The 27,014-nt window shown below is 38.2% G+C and overlaps 4 protein-coding genes across 4 annotated transcripts; 2 read left to right on the plus strand and 2 right to left on the minus strand.

Annotated features, from left to right (window-relative positions):
- Positions 1-4,700: 4,700 nt before the first annotated feature.
- On the minus strand, positions 4,701-6,306 carry LOC122669194. Its single transcript, XM_043865887.1, has 2 exons — positions 5,497-6,306; positions 4,701-4,934 (listed from the first exon to the last, which is right to left on the minus strand). The coding sequence occupies exons 1-2, from the start codon at positions 6,234-6,236 to the stop codon at positions 4,874-4,876; spliced, it is 801 nt and encodes a 266-aa protein (XP_043721822.1). The 5' UTR covers positions 6,237-6,306; the 3' UTR covers positions 4,701-4,873.
- Positions 6,307-16,975: 10,669 nt separating this feature from the next.
- LOC122669188 (pentatricopeptide repeat-containing protein At3g26540) lies at positions 16,976-19,390 on the plus strand. Its single transcript, XM_043865881.1, has one exon. It carries the CDS (start codon positions 17,069-17,071, stop codon positions 19,202-19,204), a length of 2,136 nt encoding a protein of 711 aa, XP_043721816.1. The 5' UTR covers positions 16,976-17,068; the 3' UTR covers positions 19,205-19,390.
- A 1,661-nt stretch (positions 19,391-21,051) lies between these two features.
- On the minus strand, positions 21,052-22,944 carry LOC122669192 (pentatricopeptide repeat-containing protein At2g22070-like). The gene has a single exon (XM_043865884.1). The coding sequence runs from the start codon at positions 22,903-22,905 to the stop codon at positions 21,190-21,192; it is 1,716 nt and encodes a 571-aa protein (XP_043721819.1). The 5' UTR covers positions 22,906-22,944; the 3' UTR covers positions 21,052-21,189.
- A 135-nt stretch (positions 22,945-23,079) lies between these two features.
- Positions 23,080-25,327, plus strand: LOC122669189 (putative pentatricopeptide repeat-containing protein At1g77010, mitochondrial). Its single transcript, XM_043865882.1, has one exon. It carries the CDS (start codon positions 23,131-23,133, stop codon positions 25,174-25,176), a length of 2,046 nt encoding a protein of 681 aa, XP_043721817.1. The 5' UTR covers positions 23,080-23,130; the 3' UTR covers positions 25,177-25,327.
- Positions 25,328-27,014: the final 1,687 nt, after the last annotated feature.

Consider the following 27,014-nt stretch of genomic DNA (forward strand, 5'->3'; position numbering starts at 1 on the left):
ACCCGGTCGATTTCTGAGAACCTAGAGCTGTATGCAGATGCAGAAGTACATGTTCCATAGTTCTTTCCGTTCACAAGAAAGACTTACCATATATGATAAGATGTGGTGAACTTGTAGTGGATGCATTCTTTCCAGATGGGTAACTCCTGGGTTTTTGCTGACAAAGAACTTACAAACATAGTTGATTATTAACAAGTGAAGTGTTACACTACAGAGAAGTCATCTGCCAAGGATTCTTTTTCTACCAAAGTCAGCTGGTGGGTTGGCCCTGTGTATCGCAGGTAAAAGAATCTTCATTTACACTGACTGTTCCAGATAGTTCTTTCCGTCAACAAGAAAGACTTACCATATAGGATAAGATGTGGTTAGCTTGTAGTGGATGCATTCTTTCCAGATGGGTAACTTCTGGGTTTTTGCTAACGAAGAACTTACAAACATAGTTGATTGTTAACAAGTGAAGTGTTACACAACGGAGGAGTCATCTCCCAAGGATTCTTTTTCTACCAAAGTCAGCTGGTTGGTTGTCCCTGTGTATAGCAGGTAAAAGAATCTTCATTTACACTGACTGTTTCAGTTTTCTCCTATGTATCATGTGTTATAATTTGGCAATTCTTGGGCAGGGGAAAGGTAAGAGGAGTCCTCGTACAGGATTGTGATGATGAGAATGATAAATTTATAAGTAATATTTGTATCTTTTGGTTCAACTATTGCTAAATTTGTGAAGTTTCAGGTCCTGTTGTGAACCTTGATTATCTAATATCGGGGAAGTGTAATCAAAGAAGGAAGAGGCTGGTGTGATTATTGTAGGTTCTCTTGCACAAGCGGCCATGTGGTTCATAGCTTGCAAAGGATAAGAATGTATTCGTTAAGAACTGCCGTTAATCTTTTGACACCCAGAGTTCGAATCGGCGGTCAGCAAAAGCCATCAGCCACGATGAACTCTGTCAATTATAAGAATGTGCAGCGAGTCTTGACTTGGATCCGCAACTCTTCCTCTTTCAAAACTTTTATATGGGCTCTTACTAAACAAATTGAGAAGACGCGAAGCTGGGTCGTCGCAATCAAGGGCTTAATGTTCTTACATGGCATCTTCTCCTGTGATGTACCAGCTGTTTGAAGGATTGATGGGTTGCCATTTGATCTTTCTGACTTCACTGGTGGTCATCTAAAGGCTACGAAATCGTAGAGGTTCAATGTTTTTTGTTCGTGCTTACTTTGCTTCTTAAGCTGCAATCTTCCATTGGATGATCTAAAATATGATATAGATGCCAATCGGTCGTCGTCTAGGGTGAAAGTGCTAGTTTAATTACAAGATTGCAGACATTGTTAGATATGCTTATCCAGATTAAGATTAAGCCTTGATGTACATAGTAATATGTGTTGGATTGCTGAAGTTCTTGTGGGAATATTTGAGGCTGGAAAGATGGAGGAGGTAATGGTTGTTGGAATTTTTTCAATATTTGTGTGAACGGTTTTGAGTTATTCTTTGGTTTAATGTTGGTCTAGTTTTTTGGCAGTTTTGGGTCATTATTTGGTTCTATGTTGGTCTAGTTTTTTGGCTAAGGGACATGTATCTTTGAAGAGATATATCCATTTGTATAGGTGCATTCATAACACTTTGAAATCTTTTAATCTAACCCATTGAACCAAGAGACACATCTACACCATGGGATATCTTCAAGAGACACTTCATATAAGTGCTTGGATTAGAATCTTTTAATCTTATCCACTCATGTCAATGGGCACACCCATTTCATGAGGTGTTTTGAAGGGATACATCCACCACTATAAATAGAGGTGAAATGGATACTCCAAATGATTCAATTTTTGTAGTACGATTTCAGTCAGTTAGGCATTAACAAATTCTCAATTCTCTGATAGTTTCAAGTGATTACTGTCTCTGCAAATCAGTAATCAGTCTAGTCTGTTTTATCTTGGGAGGTAAATTTGTTGAAACTCAGTGCAGTAATAGGATGTAAATATTGTCTTAAGGACAGAGCGTTCTCGTTCAGTTCAAACTATTTCTTTGTCCTCTTCTTTTGATATTAGTGTTTTTTCTAACAATCTTAAGAATTGTTGGAATTTTTTTAATAATTACGTGGACGGTCTTGGGTCATTCTTTGGTTCAATGTTGGCCTGATTTTTTTGGCTAAGGGACATGTATCTTCAAAGAGACATATCCATTTGTATAGGTGCATTCATAGCATTTGAATTAGAATCTTTTAATCTAATCCATTGAACCAAAAGACACACCTACATCATAAGATATTTTCAAGAGACATTTACATATAAGTGCTTGGATTAGAATATTTTAATCCTATCTACTCATGTTAATGGACACATCCATTTCATGAGGTGTCTTGAAGGGATACATCCACCACTATAAATAGAGGAGAAATGTACAATCCAAATGATTCAATTCTTGTGGTACAATTTCAGTCAGTCAGGCATTCTGATAGTTTCAAGTGATTACTGTCTCTGCAAATCAGTAATCAGTCCAGCCTGTTTGATCTTGGGAGGCAGATTTGCTGCAACCCAGTGTAATAATATGGTGTAAATATTGTCTTAAGGACAGAGCGTTCTCGTTCGACTCAGGCTATCTCTTTGTCCTCTTCTTTTAATATCAATGGTTTTCTAACAATTTTACTAGGAATGTTGAGACACCTATCCAAAAACTGGATGATTGTAGACTAAAGTGCATACAATAGCAGATTGTCTTTGATTTCCCAAAGCTGTGACTACCTCCATCTATTAATCATCATGGTTTTGATGGACCGATATCAGATAGGCTGATTTGTATTGGTATTAGTGGAGACTGATATCGATTGCTTGTCGATCCTATATTGATGTTTGGTACAGATAAGAGAAAAAATGTAAACTTTCAATTTTTTGAAGGAAACTGGGTAAATCTATCTGATCTACATCCATACAGACCGTTCCGTATCAGTATCGGCTGATACCAATGCCATTTCGTCACTTGCCTGTGCATTCTCCAATGCAATTGTTGATTTAAAAATGGGGAACCGGATTCGTTGAATCGGCAAATTCATGATAGAATCGGTCGTGACCAAACTTTATTTTGACCAATCCGATACGGTCGAATCACACTCAAAATCCTAAAAATTTTCATGTTTTTGGATTTGGAGGCGGATTCTAGGGTTCTTGAAATTCGAATTGTGACTGTCCAATTCTGTCTCCGTTTCCGCAATTTAAAACCTTGAGTGCTTGTCCTGCACATTTCAGAGCCGACCAATATATGCCTTCACCACAGGATCATCCACTAATCCCGCCTTGGTAACACAACTTGGGCTTTTAGTCAGTTTAGGAATCCAACCAGAAGCTCTGTAACTGTTGCTGTTTAAGTAACTCGGAAGATGCAAGTCGTCTCATGGAAATTTTCCCCACTAGTCTTGATCCCATGACGAATTGACGAACTTTTTCCCTGCTGGTATAAAGCTGGTTGCACTTTGCTGCCGGCAAGATCCTGGGGATTCCACTCAATGAGTCTTTATTGAAATACATTCATAGAGAGAGAGAGAGAGAGATTACTCTGAATCTTCATTGATACATTGAGCTCAGTCTTTTCCGTCACCTGCGAAACACCCATCAGAAGGTATAGGGAAATTTACCATGACTATACGAATTGATTTGAGTTGAATAGAGATCTTCGAGGTACCTTCATGAGATCAATTTCGTAGAAATAACCCACTTCTGGTTAGATTTACTTTTGATGTTTCTGGCTCTGGTTTTAGGGATTTTTTTTTAAAAAAAAAAAAAAGTTCATTATAGGGGATCAAAGCTCAATAGAGGCATTTTAGGCGGGGTTGCATATGGGGGTGGTTGTTGTGGGAGAGGAAAAAGAGTGGGGTGGGGGCGGTGATTGTGAAAGGAACGGGAGGGGGAGGCAGGGAGGGGCGGGCTGACGTGGTGGGAGATGCAGAGGACAGGTTAAGGGGTGGCAGGCGGCAGTGGGCACGGCTGAGGGGAACACGAGAGGAGAGGAAAGGTGAAACTTTGCTTTTCTGGAGGAATCAGAAAAGAAGTTTAGGGTAGGAGACTTCCAGTATATACACAAGGTGAGTATAGAAGAGTGATGGTAATTGCCCCCCAAAAAACCATTTGGATCCAGACAATATTTGTGGGTTACAGGGTGGATCCGTATATACATAAGAGTATCTACAAAGCTCCTCGATTTGTTCCATTCTTTTTTCTTTGTATTATAAGCTGATTTCATTTATTAATATTGAAAAAGTATAACAAAGTGCTATTACATGTAACTAGTCAAATCTTTTTCTTGATATGAACCTGGCCATGTTGGTGTTCCCAGCTCCCTTTGATTGATTTCAAGAAACAGTCAGTAGACAGATAAGCCACCATATTTTCTCCCCCTGAAACGTTTTTGATTATTACAAATTCAGAGCCTCCATTGCAGGTTGATTCGTCGATTCCACAGCTCTGGAGAACTTTTTTTTTTATCACAAGCCTTCTTGCTACTACTTGCTTTGTGAGGTTGATCTCTCCTGGCAATTCTTGAGTCTTGGCTTTTTGCAGGGAAATATCACTAACAATGTTTTGATACTGCTGAGAACTTCCATTAAACAAACCAAACGATTAGTTGTTCTTGAGCAATCTCAGGCTCCATGATCCCCTATTATGTTTCTCCATTTTCTTGAGTTCTTGATGGTTGAATAAGCTCCACCACTCATCTCTCACCAGATAGTGGGAAAATGAGACGAGGTAATTGAAGAAAACTAACTGAAATAGTGACTAAGTACAGACCTCTGATCTGCTATTGTAAGTAATATTAGGGAGATAATTACAAAAACACTTCTGTTTGGTGGTGTTTCATTCAAAAGAGGAAGGAGCCTTTCAGTCATAAGGTCTTGTCTTTGGTTTGGAAGCAAGACCAGCAATGAGCTAACCGACCAATTTTGCTGCACAGACAGAAAGATCTGTTGAAGAGCTAAGTATATATATGACAATTAATGTATAAATGCATTAACAATAAGCCCATGATGTCAGATTTGCAAATTCTGAGTTTGATTTAACAATGTGAAATACTTTCAGGTCCAAATTTGTATTTCAACAAAGAAGTGAACAAAAATCCTATATTGTCAGATATGCAAACTCAAACTACTTTCAGGCTGAAATTGGTATCAATCCTCAGAGAGCCAAATTTGAAGTGAATCTTACTCGGAAGATCCTCTCCTAAAGACAGAAGGAAGAGAGAGAGAGAGATTTCAGATACATGTGAGATGAAGCAGGGGAAACAATCATAGTTTTCTACTTATGGAAAGAAAAGGGGGATAACTAAAAGGGTTCTACTGGAAATCAAGGTTCTAACCAAAATTTTCTTTTCCTTTTCCCCTTGTTTGTTGTATTATAGTCTAAAATCTAACTTGTGAGATTTCTTTAGAAAATTGAAGTATTTAATGATTCTTGAAAATCATATTTGATGTATGATTTCCCATGCAGAGATTGAAATCAGTTACATACCTTCTTCTTCTGCTGCCTCCACTGCTGCTGCTTCCACTGCTACCAGTGCTTCCATTGTTATTGCTTTTTGTTACACCGGTATGACTGTCCCCTGAAAATGAGTACCGTTTTTTCCACCACTCTTTATCTACATCTTTCTGTTGTGTCTCCAACTTTGGAGACTTGGGTGGGATTTTAGAATCTGTACCCATTGACAAGCTCTTCTTCTTCAACCCCAAAGAAGATGGGAAGAACATCTTAAGCAGGACAGGTTCAGCAGTTTCCATGCTCACACTTCTCCCAATCGGCCTCTTATTTCTTTCCTGACTCTTCTTCCTCTTTGGTCTCTCACTCTGTATCTTTGGATCACTACTAGTCTTCTTATCTACACTAGCCTGCACATATGGCTTCTCCACAAGGTCTTGCAAGGAGAGCTCATAAGAAGATTCTGGAATGTTTCGAATCATCTCCATGATCTCCCTTCGGCCTCGGGCGATTGCAAGTCTCCGAGATGTCGGAGAAAGACTGTTGTGGTGGAGAAGTGAAGCCTCTGCTTCAGGAATTCTAGACGGGCTTGTGTTCCATAGTGTTGGTGATGGTGGTCCAGATTCATCTTCTCCTTCTGTAATTGCTCTAAATTCAATCCCACCTCCATCAAAATACCCATAATTCTGGTAGTTTTGAGCTGTTCTTCGAGCCCGGATGCTGTAATCCGTTGAATAGCTATAGTTATCGGAGAACCCACGTCGGAGATCAGGCATGGTTGAGATTTGAAAGGGCTAATGAAGAGAGAATGGAAGAAGAACTATTAATTGTAGTTTTGAGGAGAAGAAGGGTTGGGTGTGGATTCATTATCATGACCGACCTTCCCTTGGCCTCCTGGCCCAACAAAGTCCAAGTCATTTTCTACACAGAGGGTGATGGTGGCTTGTGAGATACATAAAGTCAAGGCTTCTAGATGGGGGTTATCTTTTAAATTCCAAGTATGTCTTCTCCTCGTGGGTTTGTTGCTTCAGAAAGACTGCCGTGTCCTTTATTCATGAAATCCACTCTTTTGCCTAATAATCAATTCTGATTTAAGAGTTCAAGTTGGTGAAGGTATGCTTAAAACTTTTTCAGCCGTGCAAATGAGAACTCGCAACCAATAAATTGTTTTTTTTTTTTGTTCATATCATTTGTCCCTTTTGGTTGGTTGATATGTTTATATGAGATGGATCATATGAACCATATGTCCACCATGTCATGTCATCATCTCTTCATTGACATGGCGATTCTCTAGAAGTAAATTTAGGACGATACATGATTTTCGCCCAAACAAAATTGATTCTAAGTCAAATGAACCCAAGACCTCCTAGTAGGATAGGTTTTACTGTACCATACATTGGCAGCTATGTTAGGCGGTTATCATCAAATTATTTCTTCAGTCACATTAGGTTGGTCACTAGGGTCAATATGGTTACAAGTAAAAGGAAGTGAACGGTAATGAGATTGGTTTAAAAAAGAGAAACAATATTTTTTTGTAATCATGATTGTATAATATACTTAAAAGTTTTATTATATTTGGTAATTGTATTTCTTTATTTTTTTTAAATAGAAAAGATTTTGTTGCAGTCTTAATTATTTTTTTTGAAATCTAAGAGACATGATTGTAAAATAAAGTAAAATTTAATAATTAGATTTGAAATTAATTACATAATTATGTGGGGTAATTATTACAAAAATTTACATCATAATTTTAATTTAATTTTTCTTTATTGCTCTTACAACCAGATGGAGCTCATGCCATGATCATGGTTTTTAAGGATTTTATACCTTTTGGTGGACCGCTAAGGAAAACCTCCCTCTTGCTATTAGTGTGGAATACAATCCCCAAAGTGTAATTAATCAAACAAATACATACATACATGCATATATATAAATATTGGGAAAGTGTCTATAAACCTATGGTATTTTCACTTCCTTCTCACATGGGAGTTTTTATTTTATTTTTCTTTTTTAAAAAATAAATTAAAAATTTTCATTGTAAAGAAATATAGAAAATATTGTAGGTTCAGAGAACCCACCCCCATTAATATAATATAAGGGCAAGAGAATTGCTCTTTGGTCTCGTAGATCCTGCCCTAGTATGGGGATCAATGAGAGTGCACATAGGGGCGTCGGCACAGATGAGATTTTTTATTTTAGGAGGTATTGAACAATAATTTTGCATGCTCATGTTTAGGTGCAAGAGCCACGCGATCAAGTAACATTCTTCACATTCTTTTCTTAAAAAATAGATAAAAACATAGAAAACATTGTAGGTTCAAAGAACTCACCCCCATAAATATAATATACATTAGAAAATTAGGTTTTTTCGACTTGACTCGCCTTTTTCAAAACCTGATGATTCGAACGAGTCAAATGTAATCAAGGCGAATCATTTTTTTCTTATATTTTTTCAGTTTCTTCTTCTCCTTCCAATGAGAAGGGAGTGAGACCATAGTTGCTACACAGGTGAGAAGAAAAAAAGAGCTAATATTAAAGACAACGAGCAAAAATTATGAGATTTTGTTTAGTTGTAAACCAAACTTATGATCTATGAATAGTATATGATCCAATAAAAAAGAAAACTAAACTGTGAGTTTCACATAACTCGGAATTGGTCTTGTCATTTCTTAAACCTCGATGACTTTTCATGATTCCTAATTAGGTTTCATATTTTCATGTTTTATTATTCGACTTGGGGTGACTCGTTTGAGTCAAAACCTGACTTTAAAATTATGATTTAAAGTTAAACAAGAAAAAATATTTATATGTTTCTATTGTTATAAGAAGAGAGAGAGGAGTGTATCTTCCTTGATGTAGTTTTTTCCTATTTTATGCTTGATTCTACTTTTTATCAAAATAAATTGGGGAGGGATAGAGTGTAGGGAATCCATGCACGGCAACCCACCCGCATCCACGATTCGTCGAAGGGGTTTGGGGGGAGGGGTGTTTTTGTTATTTTGCTCCCCATCGATGGTCTTTTGCGTGACGGTGATGACTGATGACATGGTTCATGTGGATACCCAAAACAAAAAAATATGTTTTCACATGTCCCACACTAGTGGGCGCCGCTAAGTGAGTGCTTCACTTTCAAAGTTCCAATTATAAATGCACCATCTAGAACTGCAAAACCCAAAAAATAAATTAAAAAAGAAAAGAAACGAACCAATGTATTAAATCAAGAGAAAAAGATCTCTGTACGGGAGTGTGGTCTACGTCAATATTTTCATGAGTTCATTTCTCTCTTTCTCATGTGAAAAGATATTTCTGTCCTTTTATTTTAAGGAGGAAAGAGAGGCACATGAGAGTGCTGGCGTAGGCCACACTCCCGTACAGAAAACTGCCCCCCATTAGGTTGAATCCATCATCCAACTTTAGGTTCTAAACTCCTAATACACATAATTAATGTGATAAGTAGTGAAACCCTAAAAAATAAAGTAATAAAGAATAAAGTTTTTATGCATTGCCATGTATGTACATGATCGTGTTTTTCAATTGTTGGACGTGTTGGGGTTAAATGTGTAATTATACATTCCTCTCTCTCTAATCTAATGGTTGAAGGTACGACTGTGTACATTCACGGCTATGTATAAAACCTTTTGCCAAAAATAAATAAAAGACATATTGTTAATCGATGGTTAAAACCTTGGAATTGGATAAATAATTGACCTCCATTGATTTTGATTTGAATTGGATTAGAAATGATATGAAACAGTCGAAACCTTAGAAAACAGAATCTGGAAGAATAAACAAAGATTTTTTTTTAATGTATATTTGATTTTTGGAGTTTTTCATTCAAAAGTCTTGTAGATCTTACTTAGTTTTATGCTTAGTGTTTTTTAATTTTACTGATTAGAAGAAAAAAATAATAAAAATAAAAATCTAAGTTCATTCAAGCCCGATTCAAAAGAAAGGTTTGAGAATCAGAACTCAAATGGGGGAGAATCGAAACTGAGTCGATTCCACCAATTCCGATTTGACTCTTAAACCATGGGACTCATAGCCCAATTTAAATATTTTTTGATAAATTTTTCCTAAAAAGAAAAAAAAAACACTTTTATCAATCTATTTGTCCATAGTCAAATGCAACTAATGAAAGTGAAGTCTTAGCTCGTGAATTATGATTCATATGAGTCAAACGCGGCCACTTTGGTAGAGAATGTGGGCAACAGTTATCACATTTGTTGATTAGACGATGCTTCTTATGTTGCTTTGTGAACCTTAACAACCTGTGTGATATGTGTAGAGCCGACATAACCAACTGTATGTAGGATTTGGATCCTCTTCAGTTTAGAGTTAAGCGACCATCGTGCTGTGTTCAACTCTCAGTTTGTCATGTCAGATTCTATGTTGATCCAATGGTTGGTAGACAAACTCAATTCAAAATTAAAAACTGTCACTCAAAATTTAAAAAATTAGAATTCGTCTATCGATAAGGATCAACAAGGAATTTGACGTGACGGTCTAAAAATTGAACGCAACACGATGGCCGCTCAACCCTAGGCCTTAGAGGATCCAAATCCCTGTATGTATGATCCACCACAGCTATCTTCACGTACGACGAAGTTTTTGACCAAGTAACAAGAAAATTCATGTTACCATTAAGTTACAATGTAAAGATGGTAGCCATACTTCAAGAGTCTGTATCTGTACGTGCAGATGATTTACTCTGGACACACGCTCTCCTCTTAACAAGTGTCCAACCTCCTCAATGAGTTTTTCACAATTATTAATTTTTTTGTGTCAATTTTTGTTACAGACTTGGCATTAGTTTGTTATTAGATGGTGAGCTTTTATTTTGAATGGCTTTGAACGGTTGGGATTGAGAGTTGAAACGTATAATGCATAAAGATTGAAAATATGATAGAAACCTCTTTGTGACCGTTTTGACTTTGATAAATGGGAAAGAGAACGCCACTCTGTCGCGCAGTGCACGTCACCCCTCCGTCTTGACATAGAAGAGTGCAAAATAACCATTGGACCTCTCGAACCTTGGAAATGATCAGAGGTGGGGCGGTCATTTCACACCCCTATATCAAGGCTCTGGCGGGATCAGATGACATTCTTTCTTCCTTGACAAATATTATAAACAATATGATATCATAGAGGTAATGGCTATAAGCCATTATTATTATCCGATCAGCTCTTCTAGTAGGTTCTAGAAGTTTTGAGTTGGTATCGTGGTACACCAAGTGTAATTAATGAAAATAGGTATCTTCAAATCAAAGACATCTCCTATGTTATTATTGAGACTTTGAAAATAATTTCTCATCATTCTATAAAATCCCCTTGGGCGCACCAAAAAAAAAATAATTATTATTTAAAGAAAAAAAACTCCAGATAATTTCTCATACGCATGGTACACAAAAATTTTTTTTTATACATTAAGACAAACCCGGCTAATATATTGTTATTTTCATAGATAAAAAGAAGAAATATTGTCTTTGTTATTTGAAGTCAATCCATTTCAACAAGATATTAATATCCAAATTCAGAGTTTAAATCAATCAAATGCCCAAATGGCATCATCTATTTGTATGCATTCCATAAGGCTGTAAATCGTTCACCCAACCTAAAAAAAAAAAAAAGGTTGTAAATCGATCCGAATTGGGTAATCAATTCAGCTTCAAAGAGTGTTAACGTAATCTGAAATCAAATCGAGAATTAAAGTGGTTCAAAAAATCGATAGTCAAACCAAATCTGTTCGATTCAGTTCGATTCTGGTTAGAATCAAGTTTAATCAAAACCAGCCACAACTCATAAGCCGATCTAAGGGGAAAAAAAAAGGCTGCCAACCAAGTTGCATGAACACAAGAAAGGAGAAATGAGGAGAAATGACTCCTTCCCCCCCCCCCCCCCCCCCCCCCCCCTCCCCTATGAAAAAAAAATCCCACACCTTTTGGTTGCCATTGTGCATGCTATCACTCTGCGCTGGTGCGGGGACCATGCAATCTGTCAACGATCCCCTTCCTAAACCTAAAAAAACCTCCTTTTAATCATCAGATCTAATATAATCAATTAATTACTTCATCCACCCACTCACCAACCCACCTTCATTGTTTACTGTTTAGTGTTTAGTGTATTATTTTTCGGTTGATAGTTGCTATTCTTGGTATCTCTCTTACTTTTACTCTAAAAAATGAAAGGAACCGATACAAACTAGGAGGTGTGGCCGTATGGTATTTGATTTTCACTCTCTTAATAATCCTTGATTTTAAAAACTTTATTTACTATGTCGACAACTTTGTCTGTGCTGAAACTTGACATATTAAAAAAGAACCATGAGAGTTTTGCATATTCACAGAACTTTCCCTATTGAAAGTTGCCTCATGGTTTTAGAACGCGAAAAAAATTCTTCTTAACTGGACCACAAAAAAAACTATAGCTCATTAATTATATATTGGGATAAATAACGCTAATCGGTGCTATGTGTGGCCGTGTACTTGCGCCCAGACACAACCTGGCACGAAAAGACCGTCATACCCCTTGGAAAGGTGAAAAGGTCCAGGGGGTGCGACGGTCTTTTTACGCCAGTCTATGTCTGGGTGCAGGTACATGCCTACACATAGCACCGGTCTTTATTTGCTATGTCGACAACTTTGTCTGTGCTGAAACTTGACATATTAAAAGAGAACCATGAGAGTTTTGCATATTCATAGAACTTTCCCTATTGAAAGCTGCCTCATGGTTTTAGAACACAAAGAAAATCCTTCTTAGATGGACCACAAAAAAAACACTATAGCTCATTAATAATATATTGGGATAAATAACGCTAACTGGTGCTATGTGTGGCTATGTACTTGCGCCCAGACACAACCTGGCAAGAAAAGACCGTCATACCCCTTGAAAAGGTGGAAAGGTATAGGGATGTGGTGGTCTTTTCGCGCCAAGCTGTATCTGGGTGCAAGTACATGCCTACACACAGCACCGGTTAGCATTCCTTTTCCCTTATATATTATATTAAACATAATGGCACTTTGCACCCAAGAACAAACACACATGATACTTAAAAATTTATAACATATATAAAGATACAAAGAGCTATGACAATATATTTGTATATCCTTAATACTTAAGTGCCACTAATATTACCTACCCCCCCCCCCCCCAAAAAAAAAGAAAAAAGAAAAAAGAAAAAAAAGTGACACTATTATTTAGTTAATAAATAATATAATATATAAAGCATCTTTGAAATAATTTCAAATTAGTAAATTAATGGTTATTAATTATCTTAAAAGACTATATAAAGGTCATCATGCTAAAAATAGAATTGTAGTAAGCCCCCAATTTATTTACAGAAGTACCCCTGAAATATTCTTGCCTACTATTTATATTGATTAATGTAGAGATTGATTTAAGAAGGTTGAATTATAAAAGGGTTTGGACCATATTCTTTTTCTCAATAGGATTCACAACCACATTCATTATATGTTAGCTTACAACCAAGGTTTAAAAACCTAGAATCGGACACATGATCAGATTTCATTGATTTCGAGGATCTGAATAATTTGAAATCAGTTAATTAGAATCGGTTGGAATCGTTGAAACCTTAGAAAATGGAATCAAGAAAAAGAGGTAAAGATTTTTATAAATTTTTTTATTTAAAATTCTTATAGATTTTGCGATAAGAGATAAGTTTAATTGATTTTCTATTATTTTGGATTGATCGATTTTTCGATCCGAATCAATTGATTTTGATCAGTATCTTGTCTTATAGTGTATTTTTTTTTTCTTTTAATATTTTTCAAGTAAACTTGTAAAGTACCCATTTTTTTCACCTGCATGTCCATTTTTTATGGAGTGATGTTGGAGTAATGGGTTTAATGACATATTAAGGAGAGTTTTCGTCCACCCATAAGTTTTCATGATTAGTCTATAACATCCCTCATTGTTTCCCTGTACCCTATGGACACCATTTGAACCCATCGATCAAGGGAGACGTGAGTGTAAAAAAACTCGATCCATATATTAATATGTAAATGACGCATAAGCTATTATCAAGATCTAGAAGTTTTGCCTAATTGGTATTATCATGTGACATAAGTGCAATGAAAAGATCTTCAAATCGTAGACATGTTATGGAGAATTATAAACTAATCTCAACATTAAATAAAATAAATCATTCCATTTTATTACTCAAACATGTGGTACACATTTCTTGCTTTTATATATATGGTGGTTGCAAAGTTTAATGATTATACTAAACCTCACAAGATTAGATTAGTTCTAATTATTTGGTACTCTAGCTAGGAAAAAAAATCCAAACTGATACCAATCCGGAAATGATAGGAAAAAAAATGATTTTCCCATAATTATGATATGGTAAACCAAACTCAAACTTGGATCGAACCTGATTATCAAACAGAAATAAGAAACCAAAATAAACCGAATCGAAACAAAACCAAACCTTCCATTATTGGTTTGTTTTCAGATTCATCCATTCTCATACCGAAACCGATTCAACATCACCAAAACTGGACCAAACCAACTTATTGATACTTCTAATTTTATGCATTCTCCCAATTCTTGAATAAGAACAAAAAGTTTAGATAGAAAATGCCATGAAATAAATGGCTTAAATCTATTTATGATTTTGAAAGAAAAAAAAAAAACACTAGAGTTGTGAGTTGTGACTTCAAATCTTCAATAATGACCCAAATGAAAGAAGAAGAAAAAAAGGGTTAAATACGCGCACTCCCTAAAATGCACCCAATATTCCTCGTATCCCCCCTAAAGTTCTGACAAGTCCACGTACCACCACTGAAAATTCCACATACCATCCCTACTTTACCCCCTTAAAGCCATTTAAGTTCACACACCAGGTGTAAAATACTAAAAAATGACCAATCTACAATTTCTTCTATCTGTTCTAAAATTTGAAACGACCTAATTGTCCTGACCTTTTTGCTAAAATTTGAAAAGACCAAAATGCCCTCATCTTCCCCAAATCATCATCTTATTTTATATACTCAATACTACCACCACCACCCACCATTAACACCATCACCATCGTGAAGCCCCACCTCCAGCACCACCTCCAACTCCTCCAACAAGGAACACCAAGACCAACCATGTCGATTAGTTATCGAAATAACTCAATCATTTTATTCTTTAACACTATAGTTGTGAGTTTGTGACTTCAATAATGATCCAAATAAAAGAAGAAAAAAAAAAGATCGTTGTTCTCTATGTTGTAGCGTAGACTATGCTCAGACACATGGAGACGATATTTCCACCATCGGTCATTTTACCCACCCCCAAAAGCTAAAAGGGTTTTGTTTTACTAAAGGAAGCTGTAAGCTCAAAGTCTAATTCAATCGAACTCATAACTTTTTCACACCAAGAAGTATTCCAATTTCCTTGAGTATGGTGATGACTTAAATCACTTTTCCCTATTGACCCATATCAATTAAGGTGGTTTTTTGTGACGGGTCAATCACTTCATCCATCCACTTAAACTGTTTAGTCTATTTTCTCTTGGTAGATAGTCAGGTATTCTTGGCATCTGGTCTTCTCAAGTCATTATCCAAAAAAAAGAGAGTTTAAAACCCAGTGGAAGTGTTCAACTCTTTACTGTATTTTTTCTTCACTTCGAATTCGTATTGGAATTGAAATAATCTTTTGGAATTCAATTTTAAATCTTCATCATCAAATCAAGTTTTCTCCACAAAGTTGGAATTCTGAAACTGAGAGGGTCTAAGGGAGCAAGACCAGCACAGATGGGAAGTATTGGACTTTATCTATTTCTATTGTCTTTCACAGTGTCAACGCGTTTCTTGAAGGAACAAAGAAGAAACCGTTATAGGTTGGGCTGACTTTTCTTTCTTTGTTCTTTCAGGGATTGAAGAGAGGTGTTCAATGTTTCCTTCATAACCCTAAATATGTCACTATTCTGTAGTTTGTGTCCAATTTCTGTGAACATTTGCAGTGTATTGTTGAAAATTTAGCTGCTCCATTTTCCCACATGAAAAGATTAAGAAAAAAATCTCAAGGTATTAATTAGTATGTGGTATCAATGGGTGGTTTCGGCCAATATATTGATATTGATATTGATATCGATATCGATAGGAGGAATGCCAATTGGTCACGCAGCACGGCGTGTACCTGTGCCCAAACACAACCACACACGAAATGATTGACGCACCCCTAGGCCTTTCTGCCTTTCATGGGGGTACGTTAATCATTTCACACGCAATTGTATTTGGGCACACCGCATTGCACAATCGGATGGCGTTCTTTATCCTTTTTTATTTATAAAAATTTCAGTTTTTTTTTTAATGAAAAAGGTAAAATATATAAATTCAAAGGGAGAAATTTACATCATAGTTTTTCACTAGTTTCTCAGAACTCTTGTCCACAAAATTTAAGTCTATCCAATCCACCATGTTGCAGATATTTGTGCCAATCTAAGAAGATAGACTTGCCACTGAGAAAAACTCCCTCTTTCATTGTTTTGACTTTTGATTAATAAATAAGGGCTCATGTTCTCTGTGCCGCAACGCAGGTTGCGCCCAGACACATGGGCTGCCACTAAGGGGGGCAGGGTGGTCATTGTGCCCACCCCCATGTGCGGGCGCAGCCTGCGCCCTCGGCACAGAGAACATTCTCCCAATAAATAAATAATTTTGAATGGACTCGGTGATCTATTGTGTTGAACCGGAGATAGGTTTTAAAATGCATTATCGGTGATGGAATCGGTTAGAGTCAATTCTGATTCAAATCGGCCTGAATCAGGAATCAATTAAGGAATCACCATCCCAATTCCGATTCACGCTCTAGTGATTAAGATTAGTGGAAATTGGGATCGGTGTCCAATTTCATTACGAATTGGCTGATTCACCATCTGATTCTTTGTATTTGAAACCCTGACCGAAGACTCACTCAGATCGGACGGTCACTGAGAATTGGCAGATTCACCGATCATTCATTCATATTCAATTGACCGATATCGGCCAAGGTCAGTCCCAAAATTAGACCAATTTGGCAAGGTATTCTTGGATCGTTTCCTAGATCGGTCAACTCGGTTGGATCGGCCTATCTAATCGGATATTTGTCATTTTTTGTTATTTTGACCAATCCGTACCGATTTGCAATATTTTAGACCAATCTAATCCCAATACATTAAAACATTTTGGTCATTTTTGAGCGATTCAAACCGATTTGACCGATTCGGATCGGTATCGGCCCTTGACCGATTCCGAGTCCGATACCTGGATTACGAACCTTGCTCCAACCTATAGCTTTTGTTGGCGACACACTCTTTCATTCACTATCTAAAATCAGGCTTATTTGATCAGTAAGCACACGAATTAGAACACTTAAGAAGTAAATACTACGCAGTACTGCACTACTGCTCAAAGCTTAAGCGTTCCTCCTGATTCTGTGGAGCAAGAACAATCGCTTCTGTCTCTCTCTAGGGACTGGGAAGTATCCTTCTCTCTCTCTCTCTCTCTCTGTTGTTTGTGTGTATAAGTGACCCAAAATGCTAGCCAGTGCAAGGTGAACGTTGGTCTACATGGAGTTAGAAGATTTGAATTGAACACATCCCGCCCTCCATGCCTTGTTTTACATGGGTGTGAATGCAGCCTCCGTACTTAACCGTCTCCTTCAGAAGAACACCCAGAGAACCAAAACACCACCCACCAATTCTATTGCCGTTACCAAGTCCATTAAAGCTCACCTCCAATCTGGTAGCCTCAAAAAAGCCGTCTCAACCCTCTTTGCTTCTCCTGTACCTGTCCCTTTTTATATTTACGGTCGTCTCTTCAAAATATGCTCTTCCAGTCTTGCAATTGTTGAAGTCCGAAAGGTTGAATCCCATCTTGTAACTTTCCATCTCCACCCACCAATCTTTCTTCTCAATCGAGCTATTGAAGCTTACGGAAAGTGTGGTTGTTTGAAGGATGCAAGGGAACTGTTCGAAGAAATGCCTCAAAGAGATGGTGGGTCATGGAATGCGATAATCACTGCATATTCACAAGGCGACTTTGCTGAGAAGGCATTAACAATGTTCTCCCGTATGAATAAGTTGGGAGTTGCTGCTAACGAAATCACCTTTGCTAGTGTTCTTGGGTCTTGTGCTGTGATTTTATCTTTGTTTCTTTCCAGGCAAGTGCATGGGCTTATTATAAGATATGGTCTTTGCTGGAATGTGATATTGTGCAGTTCATTGGTTGATGTTTATGGGAAATGCCGGATTATTGGTGATGCACGTAGAATGTTTGATGAGATCCCCAACCCGAATTCTGTTTCTTGGAATGTGATTGTTAGGAGATATCTTGAGATGGGTGATGAAAGGGAAGCAATAACAATGTTTTTCAAAATGGTCAAGGCAAATGTTAGGCAGTTGAATTTTACATTCTCTAATGCTCTTACTGCTTGTTCAAGTATCTCTGCACTCAACGAGGGGTATCAGATCCACGACGTTGCAATTAAGGTTGGTTTCGAAGAGGATACTGTAGTTATGAACTCGCTTATTAATATGTATGCAAAATGCGGAGGTTTGGAGGATGCTTGTCAGCTTTTTGATCAACCTGGTTCGCAAAATGTGATTTCTTGGACTTCAATTGTGTCAGGCTATGCAACAATCGGGAGGACTGCAGAGGCAAGGGAGCTCTTTAATAAGATGCCTGAAAGGAGTGTAGTCTCTTGGAATGCAATGTTGGCAGGGTATGTAAAGTTTCTTCAGTGGGAGGAAGCCTTGGATTTTGTCTTATGGATGCGCAAAACCACCAATGATATTGACCACGTGACACTCAGTTTGATCCTTAATCTGTGTGCGGGGAGTTCAGATGTTGAATTAGGGAAACAAGTTCATGGGTTTGTCTATAGGCATGGGTTCTTCTCTGATCTTTTTGTTAGCAATGGACTCCTTGACATGTATGGGAAGTGTCGGAGCTTTAGGTATTCTAGGGCTTGGTTCTTTGAGATGGGTCGTTGGCGTGATAGAGTTTCTTGGAATTCTTTAATCAGTAGTTATGCTCGTCATCATCAGAGTGAAGTAGCTATGGAAATTTTTCGGGAGATGCTATGGGAGACAACACCAAGTGAGTTCACATTTGGAACCCTCTTAGCAGCTTGTGCAAATATCTTCACACTTAAACAAGGCAAGCAAATCCATGGGTACATGATCAGGAATGGTTATGAGATTGATCTTGTTGTCAGAGGAGCTTTGGTTGACATGTACTCTAAATGCCGGTGTCTTGAATATGCCCTCAAGGTTTTTAAAGAGGCAGTTTCACAGGATGTGATCTTATGGAACTCCATGCTTTTGGGGTGTGCTCACAATGGAAGAGGTGCGGATGTTCTTGAATTGTTTGGGTTGATGCAGAAGGAAGGAATTAAAGCTGATCATGTCACGTTTCAAGGGATTTTACTTGCTTGTATTGGTGAGGGATTTGTTGATATTGGTAGGCAGTATTTCGATTCAATGAGTGATAGGTACTGTATCATACCTAGGCTAGAGCATTATGAATGCATGATTGAGCTCTTTGCTAGGTATGGTGTCATTGATGAGCTTGAGGATTTTATTAAGAGAATGCCATTTGATCCAACTGTAGAAATGTTGACTAGAATCTTCGATGCTTGTAGAGAACATGAGCATTCAAGGTTGGGAGAATGGGCTGCACAACGCCTTAATGAATTCAGACCCTTAACTCCATTTCGATTTGAGACTTTGTCTGAACCTGATTTGGGCAAGTTGTGATCATTAAATGCAGAAGCACAGGAATCTTATTAATCATGGATTTCTCTCATGAGGCTGTTATTTGATCCGGAATCTCTCTATGCAAAGCTACAGTTAATCTTCATTCTTGAAAGTTGAAACATTTTATTTCCTTGCCATTATGGAGCTGAGCATTCTTAACTTGAAGAGTGACTGAAGTCAGCTGGATATAGTCTCCACCTCTGCCAGATAGGCCAGAAGCTTTGTTAAAATTTCATATGCCTCAAGTCAAAACTTATTACTGACTTCGATGGTTTCCGAAGTATTCCCAAGATCTTCTATTTAATTATCAATTCTTTAATGCTTACTCACATACTTTCTCCTTCAATGTACCTATTATTTCTCAACAAAGAAAAAGAAGTTTTAAGTTCTTTCATGCTGTCTGGTGAAGTTAATTACAGTGCTTGATGGTTGAAAACATTACACTTCATGGGACTACATAGGAAATGGAATGGTTGATATATTGCTTTTTATTTAAGTGGAAGACTACAGAAGGATGTGGGAAAAGACCTTCGATATAAAATAAAACACACACATAACTGAAACAATGAGAAAAACAAAAGAAGTTACACCAACCTACACATGGTTGACCCTCAATTCTAATTACCATTTTCTTAACCAATAAATTGTTGACCATTAATCAGCCTGTATAAAAATTGAAGTTTAGGTTAAGCACAAAACCAAATTTGGACAGTTAGGAGAAGAACGATTGACACCTGGTATTAGAGAAACTTGGACTTCTCCCAAGGATATTCAAATGTTTCTGTGGGTCTGCTCCCCAGTACCTCCTACTAAGTGAGGAAGCTTTTGTGGAGTAACACATTGCTTGTTGGAATACGGAGTTTGTGAGAGAACTGCAACAACAGGGACTTCTAGTCTATCTAGACTTCCTAGGGAAGTCTGAGTTGATAATGGTTAGAGCAGAATGCTAGTGCTGCTATCTCCGATGCCATCAGGGGAGACCCATTTGATGACATTTTGAAAGAGTGCGGAGAAGGTGAAATGGTACCATCATCACTAGATAAGGGTTTCCTGCTGCTCCAAATCTCTTAGCCATCAAAGGCTCTAGCAGTTTTTTCCAATTCAGTTTTGAAGTTTCAATCAGGGCAGCATGGCTACTGCAAGTGCTCCTATTACTAGGAAGGAGGATGTTTTAAAAATTATGGGTGAATTCACTATAAAACTATGTTTTTGATTGATTTGGTGTTTTTTAATTTTACCAAGGTTTATGTATTTGTTTCCGATATTTCTCTTTAGAATTTGCCTGGTCAGTTTGTTTACAAAGCCTTGGTAGATCTCAGATCTCTTCAGATCTCCAGAATAGATCATATTCTCATTAATGGATGCTGGATGTTTCTGCTATCTATTCTGATTACTGGAAGTGTTCAGTTCCCCTGTACTTCTGAAGAAGTTACCTGTGTGGTCTTTTTGTTTCTCATTCGATAGCTGGTGTGATCCTGACAATGTTACAGCGGTGTTGTCATCATTGGTACAAACATGCCCATGTGGTCACTGAGAAGGCCTATTACTGTGGATTCAATAACGATGAATTCTAATACTATAATTCTTGCCATCAAAGGTAAGAGACTGTAACTTGAATGAATTACTTGTGATGTGCATTCAGAACTTCAGAATTTAATTGTTACGGCTATGGGGGTCATGAATGTAAGGGGGAAAAAGAGGAACTAATGATATATTGGAGCTCCTTTTTAATTTTCTCCGTCTTGTTTCAGTTATCCCTTCATCTCTCATGTAATGTGGTGCAAGTAGTTGGGACATGCAGGTCAAATTAAACATAATCCAAAAATCTAATGTTGTGGATCATTTTGAGGGTAATAGAAAAGAATTTCAAATTTCATCCTTATATTACCAAGAACTGTACCTTAAATATTTATTAAAAAGAAGAGCAAGAGAGTTTATTCATTACATACTTGAGTTAACAATCCATCATCTTCATCAAGAATGAATTAGTGGCCATCATGGGGAAAGGGTAGAAAACCTGCTTCCTTCATCTGGTCTGCTAGGATATTGATTACTTCATAAATTTCTTCTGTTTGACAATGGGACTTGTCTTCTGCCACAAACCAATGTCTAGCATTTCTCACTTCAATAATACTATAAGCTACTTCCTTTTTCAAACCCCTCTCCTTCATGAGTGACCTCACTCGACGTGAATCATCCCATCTCTTTGCTGCAGCATAAATGTTTGAGAGCATAACATATCTTGCAGCGTTCCAAGGTTCTAGTTCAAAGAGAGCTTCTGCAGCCCTTCTTGCAAGATCCAAGTTTCCATGGACCCGACAACCACCCAATAGTGCACCCCACATCCCGATGTGATCCGGTCCATGAGGTGCAATATTGATCAGCTCCACTGCCTCCTCAAGTCTGTTCATTCGTCCCAGCATGTCAATCAGGATTGCATAGTGGTCTGACCTTGGGCATACACCAAAGTCCTTTTCCATCAGCTCTAAGAAATGTCTTCCTTTGGATACTAAACCTGTATGGCTACATGCAGTTAACACCCCAAGAAATGTTACATGATTTGGGATTACACTTTCCTCTGTCATCTTATTGAATACCATGAGTGATTCCTCCCCATATCCATTCTGAGCAAATCCAGTGATCATTGAGTTCCAAGAGATGATATCCTTCTCAGGGATTTTCTCAAACAACCTTTTAGCTGATTTCATATCACCACACTTGGCATACATGTCAATTAAAGCATTAAATATAAACACATTGAACAGGTTACTTCTATCACCATTTCTGGTAATGCACCCATGAAGCTGTTTTCCACGTTCAATGAGCGCCAGATCTGCACAAGCACTTAATAGACCAACAAAAGTGAATGCACTAGGTGGGATACCCTCGTCCTGCATCTGCTCAAACAAATTCAATGCCTCAGCTCCCCGCCCATTTTGTGCAAGTCCTGTGATTAGAGCAGTCCACGAGATGGCATTCTTGACTGGCATCTGATTAAATATCCAATGGGCTTTTTCTAGTTGTGATGCCCTTGCATAAGCAACGACCATTGAAGTCCATGAAACAACATCCCTTTCGGCCATTCGACTGAAGACTTTGTATGAAGCATCAGGGTCACCACACTTTCCATATGCATCAATTAAAACATTGTACATTATAAGATTTATTTCCATGCCAATCACAGCCAATGCTCCATGGACCTGACGCAAGAGTTGTAGTGTTCCCAAGTTAGCACAAGTACTCACCATACTGACAAACGTGTACTTATCAATCAGCAGAGCATTATACTGTTTCTGCATCTTCTTAAAGACATCAATCGCTTGTTTGTGAGACCCATGATGGCTTAACCCTGAAATAATAGAATTATAGCTAACCAGGTTTGGTTCCGGCATTTCATCAAACAAATTCTGAGCTCTATCAAAAAGACCAAATCTACAAGAAGCAGAAATGATTGTATTCCATGAGTGCGTGTTCTTGATTGGGAGTTCATCAAAAGCATTGTGAGCACTTTCAATAGAATCGCATTTCGAGTACATGTGGATGATACGGTTAGCGAGGAAGACGTTGACATTGAGAGCAGTTTTGATTAGATGACAATGGATAAGTCTTCCCAGCTTCAGATGTCTGGTTGCGAGGCACTTCTCAATAAGGGATGCGTAGTGATGTATAGGATCAACGACTTTGGTGCTGCCGTTGAGCATTACAACTCCAACGGTAAAAGCAACTTCCAAGAGTACTGCTAAATATAACTCACCCAAAGTGTCTCAAATTTCAGTGGGACCCACCACGAGTGGGCCCTACCTAATGATACTTATTTTGCCTGGATGAACTGGAGCAATATTTTTTTGTCTTTAACCCTTAGATTCAGTTTCAGTTAGAAATTCGGAGACTCACTTTTTGTGAGAATGATTTCATAATTGTTGAAAATGGACCTTGTTCTCCATTTCTACGTTCATCTGTTGCGATCTTGCAACAGTAGCCGTTCGATCAAGCAAGGCAAGCAGCTCCATGTTCATCTGCTCAAAATGGGTCTATTGAATTCTGTGACATTCATCGGTAACTACCTACTGCAGTTGTATACGAGGTGGGGTGACTTGACTGATGCGCGGTTGTTGTTCGATGAAATGCCTCAAAGAAACTGTTTTTCATGGAATACTATGATAGAGGCCTACCTGAAATCTGGAAACAAGGAAGATTCACTTGGGTTATTTAATTCCATGCCCCACAAGAATGATTTCTCATGGACTGCAGTCATCTCAAGTCTAGTAAAATCAGGTGACCTTGATACAGCTGGAAGACTGTTCAATGAAATGCCTGTCAAAAATGGGGTTGCATGGAATTCAATGATTCATGGGTACGTACGCCATGGATATCCAGAACAAGCTCTGAGGCTCTTTAAGGATTTGTGTTCAGAGCCTGGCGAAACATCGCAAACTGATACCTTTGTTCTCGCGACAGTTATTGGTGCCTGCGCCAATGTTGCAGCCCTTGATTGGGGTAAGCAAATCCATACTCGCATTCTCATCACTGATGTGGAGTTTGATTTGGTGCTTGGGAGTTCCCTTGTTAACATGTATGGGAAATGTGGGGATTTGGATAGTGCGAGTCGTGCTTTGGAATTGATGCCGGAATCAGATGACTTCTCTGTATCATCATTGATCACTGGATATGCAAGTTGTGGTAGGTTGGGTGATGCCAGAAGAATTTTTGATAGAATAAGTAGCCCATGTGTCGTGGTGTGGAACTCCATGATCGCTGGATATGTTGCCAATAATGAAGTAGGGGAAGCAGTAGATCTCTTCACTAAGATGCGAAGAGATGGAATTCAAGCAGACACCTCTACTCTCGCCAGTGTTTTAAGTGCTTGCATTAGCATGCGCAATATTACCAATGGTAAGCAAATGCATGTTCATTGTTACAAAGTTGGGGTTATTCATGATATTATCATTTCTAGTGTTCTTGTTGACATGTACTCCAAGTGTGGAAGACCAAATGATGCTTGCAAATTCTTTGGCGAGCTGAAAAATTATGACACGGTGTTGCTCAATTCTATAATATCTTTATACTCCAGTTGTGAAAGAATCGAAGATGCAAGATGGGTCTTTGAGACAATGCCCGTTAGGAGCTTGATCTCCTGGAATTCTATGATAGTGGGCTATAGTCAAAATGGCTGTGCTGTTGAGGCTCTAAAACTTTTCTGTGAGATGCATAGGCTAGATTTAAGGATGGACAAGGTTAGCCTGGCCAGTGCAATTAGTGCTTGTGCTAGCATTTGTTCTCTGGACTTTGGCAAGCAGATCTTTGCTCGAGGCACTGTCACCGGCCTTGAGTCTGATCAGATCATCTCCACCTCCCTCATTGATCTCTACTGCAAGTGTGGTAACATTAAAGATGGAAGAAAACTGTTTGAAGAAATGACAAAAATTGATGCGGTCCCCTGGAACTCAATGTTGGTTGGTTATGCTACAAATGGTTATGGGATTGAAGCATTGAAGTTATTTGATGAGATGATATATGCTGGTGTTCGTCCTAATGGCATTACGTTCACAGGTGTATTGTCTGCCTGTGACCACTGTGGACTAGTTGAGGAGGGAAAGATATGGTTTCATTCAATGAAATGGGAGTATCAAATTGAGCCAGGGATTGAGCACTACTCATGCATGATTGACCTGTTTGCCCGTGCAGGCTTCCTTAAGGAAGCAATGGATCTCATTAACCTGATGCCATTTGAAGCGGATGCAAGCATGTGGTCATCGGTGTTGAGAGGATGTATGTCTCATGGAGATGAAGCGCTTGGGAGAAAGGTGGCACAGTATATTATTATGCTTGATTATGTTGATTCAAGTGCTTATGTGCAGCTGGCTAGCTTATATGCGACTTCTGGGGATTGGGAGAAATCTGCACAAGTTAGAAAGACGATGCAAGATAGGAGAATCAGAAAGAATCCTGGTCGCAGTTGGGTGGATAGCTGAGCAAGAAAATTTGATCAATGTGTTTGTTCTATACACCTTGAAGGGTCATGGTTCATTCTGGACTCCTATTTTTTGCTCTATTTATGCTAGCATGGCTCCCCTCCCTCTTCAACTTCCTGGCATAAGGTCCTGATTTGGTAATTTCACATTATGAATGATGAACCCTAGTTGTTCCAACTTGGGTCTATGTCTCACGTGGTGATTTGTCCCTAGTTCTTTCAGAATGTGACAGACTGGAGAATTCACTTTTCCTCTTTGAAGAGATACACATATTGGATTCAGTTGCTTTCAATTTGATTATTCAGCTGAGGGAGATCTTTGGCTCACCTTGACGGAGAACTTCAGGCCAACAGGGTTCATGCTTGGTAGCGTTCTGCGCTCTGCTTCATTCTTCTTTCCAGGAGAGCATGGGACCATAATCCATTTTGAATCTGACTCAAGTCACACTTGCTCTTGAAAGTGTAAAATCAAATCTGAGTTGATTGATCCTTCAATGAATTTTTTTTCTTATATTGGTTTCAGAGAAGACTTTGGAATGCCATGCCATGATCATGTGTTTCACTTGAAGTGGATGCATGTGTGAAGCACTAGAATTCTCTTGAATAACCTAAGTGTGGTACCATAGCCAAGTGCTTCAGTTTAGGGGTCACGAATTTGTATTTGTGGGATTTTCTTTTGAGCTTGAAACTCTTTGAAAGAGTTGGAGAGAGGATGCTGAAGTTGGACTCCTCTCTTCTTGTTGTCTAGGATGTTTTTGGGATGAAGGGTATAATTCAAGTGGAATTTGGAGAAGGCGAGTGGATGCAGAGAAGTAGGATCAGGAACCATGTCTTTGTTTTTAGGGTGAACCAAATACTGCGTCATGGAGGCAAAGCCATCTTTATCAATATTAAGATTGCTGTACCAGGATATGCTGTTCTGGAGTGTATCTATCAACAGCTCAAAATGTGGTTTCAGATAAGGGGAAGAATGAAGCAGAAAAGATAACAGGAGTTGATTATTCATGCGATTATCTGTTCTCCTCTTCTGTTTCCTTGTTACATGGATAATTGAGTATGGCAAGGCAAACCTGATGGATGATTGTGTCATGGAAGAGTCAACCTAATGTCTTGCTCAAGTTGTTATTCTATACAGAAGTTCGCAGTATTTTTATCAACATGATTATAGTGGACCCTGGGGTTTATTGTTTCACATTATTCTAAAAGGCCTTGTCAACTTTAATCTATATAATCGGGACAATCAGGGAAACGAACAGAGAACGGTGCTTTCTATGACACTTTCATGTACTCGTTTGCATGAGGGCCTTCTTGTAGTTATGAACTCATATGTCATCTTTTATGGATTAAAATTGGGGTCGGAACCGTTGCAGTATCTAAACTGAAGATTGACAGTTTCAAGCAATGCATCAGTCATTAGTAGGAATTTCTTCGAAGTAGTTTAGCATACCAAAATGGCAACCGACTTGCTTGATCATTACCATCCATACTCTTGCCTTTTCAATGCCACTGCCTACTTTTGGAGACTCAGTCATGAATGGATTTTGGATTTAACTGACAAACTTTGAACAAGCATTGCTGATTTATTTGACAATGATAACCGTCTATGATTTGGATACAGGAAAAGTTTTCAAAGGTATTCGGTGTTCTGATTCAGCTTTTCTATGGAAGAGTTGTAAATTAACAACTCAAGGATTGCATTTAGGGGGAGAAAAGATCATATTTCAAGTAGCAAATCAAGGGAAGCAAAAAAAAGAATCAGAAAAAGAACTTTCTCAGTGAGAATGGAATTTGGTTGAGCCGGTAATGTTGGCAGTGCCATTGCTATGAGGTGGTGGAATT

The sequence above is a fragment of the Telopea speciosissima genome, chromosome 7 (genome assembly GCF_018873765.1).
Source record: "Telopea speciosissima isolate NSW1024214 ecotype Mountain lineage chromosome 7, Tspe_v1, whole genome shotgun sequence".
In the NCBI taxonomy this organism is placed as follows: Eukaryota; Viridiplantae; Streptophyta; class Magnoliopsida; order Proteales; family Proteaceae; genus Telopea; species Telopea speciosissima.

What these genes read in the sequence shown, in the direction of transcription:
- LOC122669194 (XM_043865887.1), bottom strand. Translation starts at nt 6,236, where the DNA reads ATGCCTGATCTCCGACGTGGGTTCTCCGATAACTATAGCTATTCAACG. An exon ending in GGAGGCAGCAGAAGAAGAAG is followed by an intron (nt 4,935 to 5,496) that starts GTATGTAACTGA and finishes CTGTCTGTGCAG; the next exon opens with CAAAATTGGTCGGTTAGCTC.
- LOC122669188 (XM_043865881.1), top strand. Translation starts at nt 17,069, where the DNA reads ATGGGTGTGAATGCAGCCTCCGTACTTAACCGTCTCCTTCAGAAGAAC.
- LOC122669192 (XM_043865884.1), bottom strand. Translation starts at nt 22,905, where the DNA reads ATGCTCAACGGCAGCACCAAAGTCGTTGATCCTATACATCACTACGCA.
- LOC122669189 (XM_043865882.1), top strand. Translation starts at nt 23,131, where the DNA reads ATGGACCTTGTTCTCCATTTCTACGTTCATCTGTTGCGATCTTGCAAC.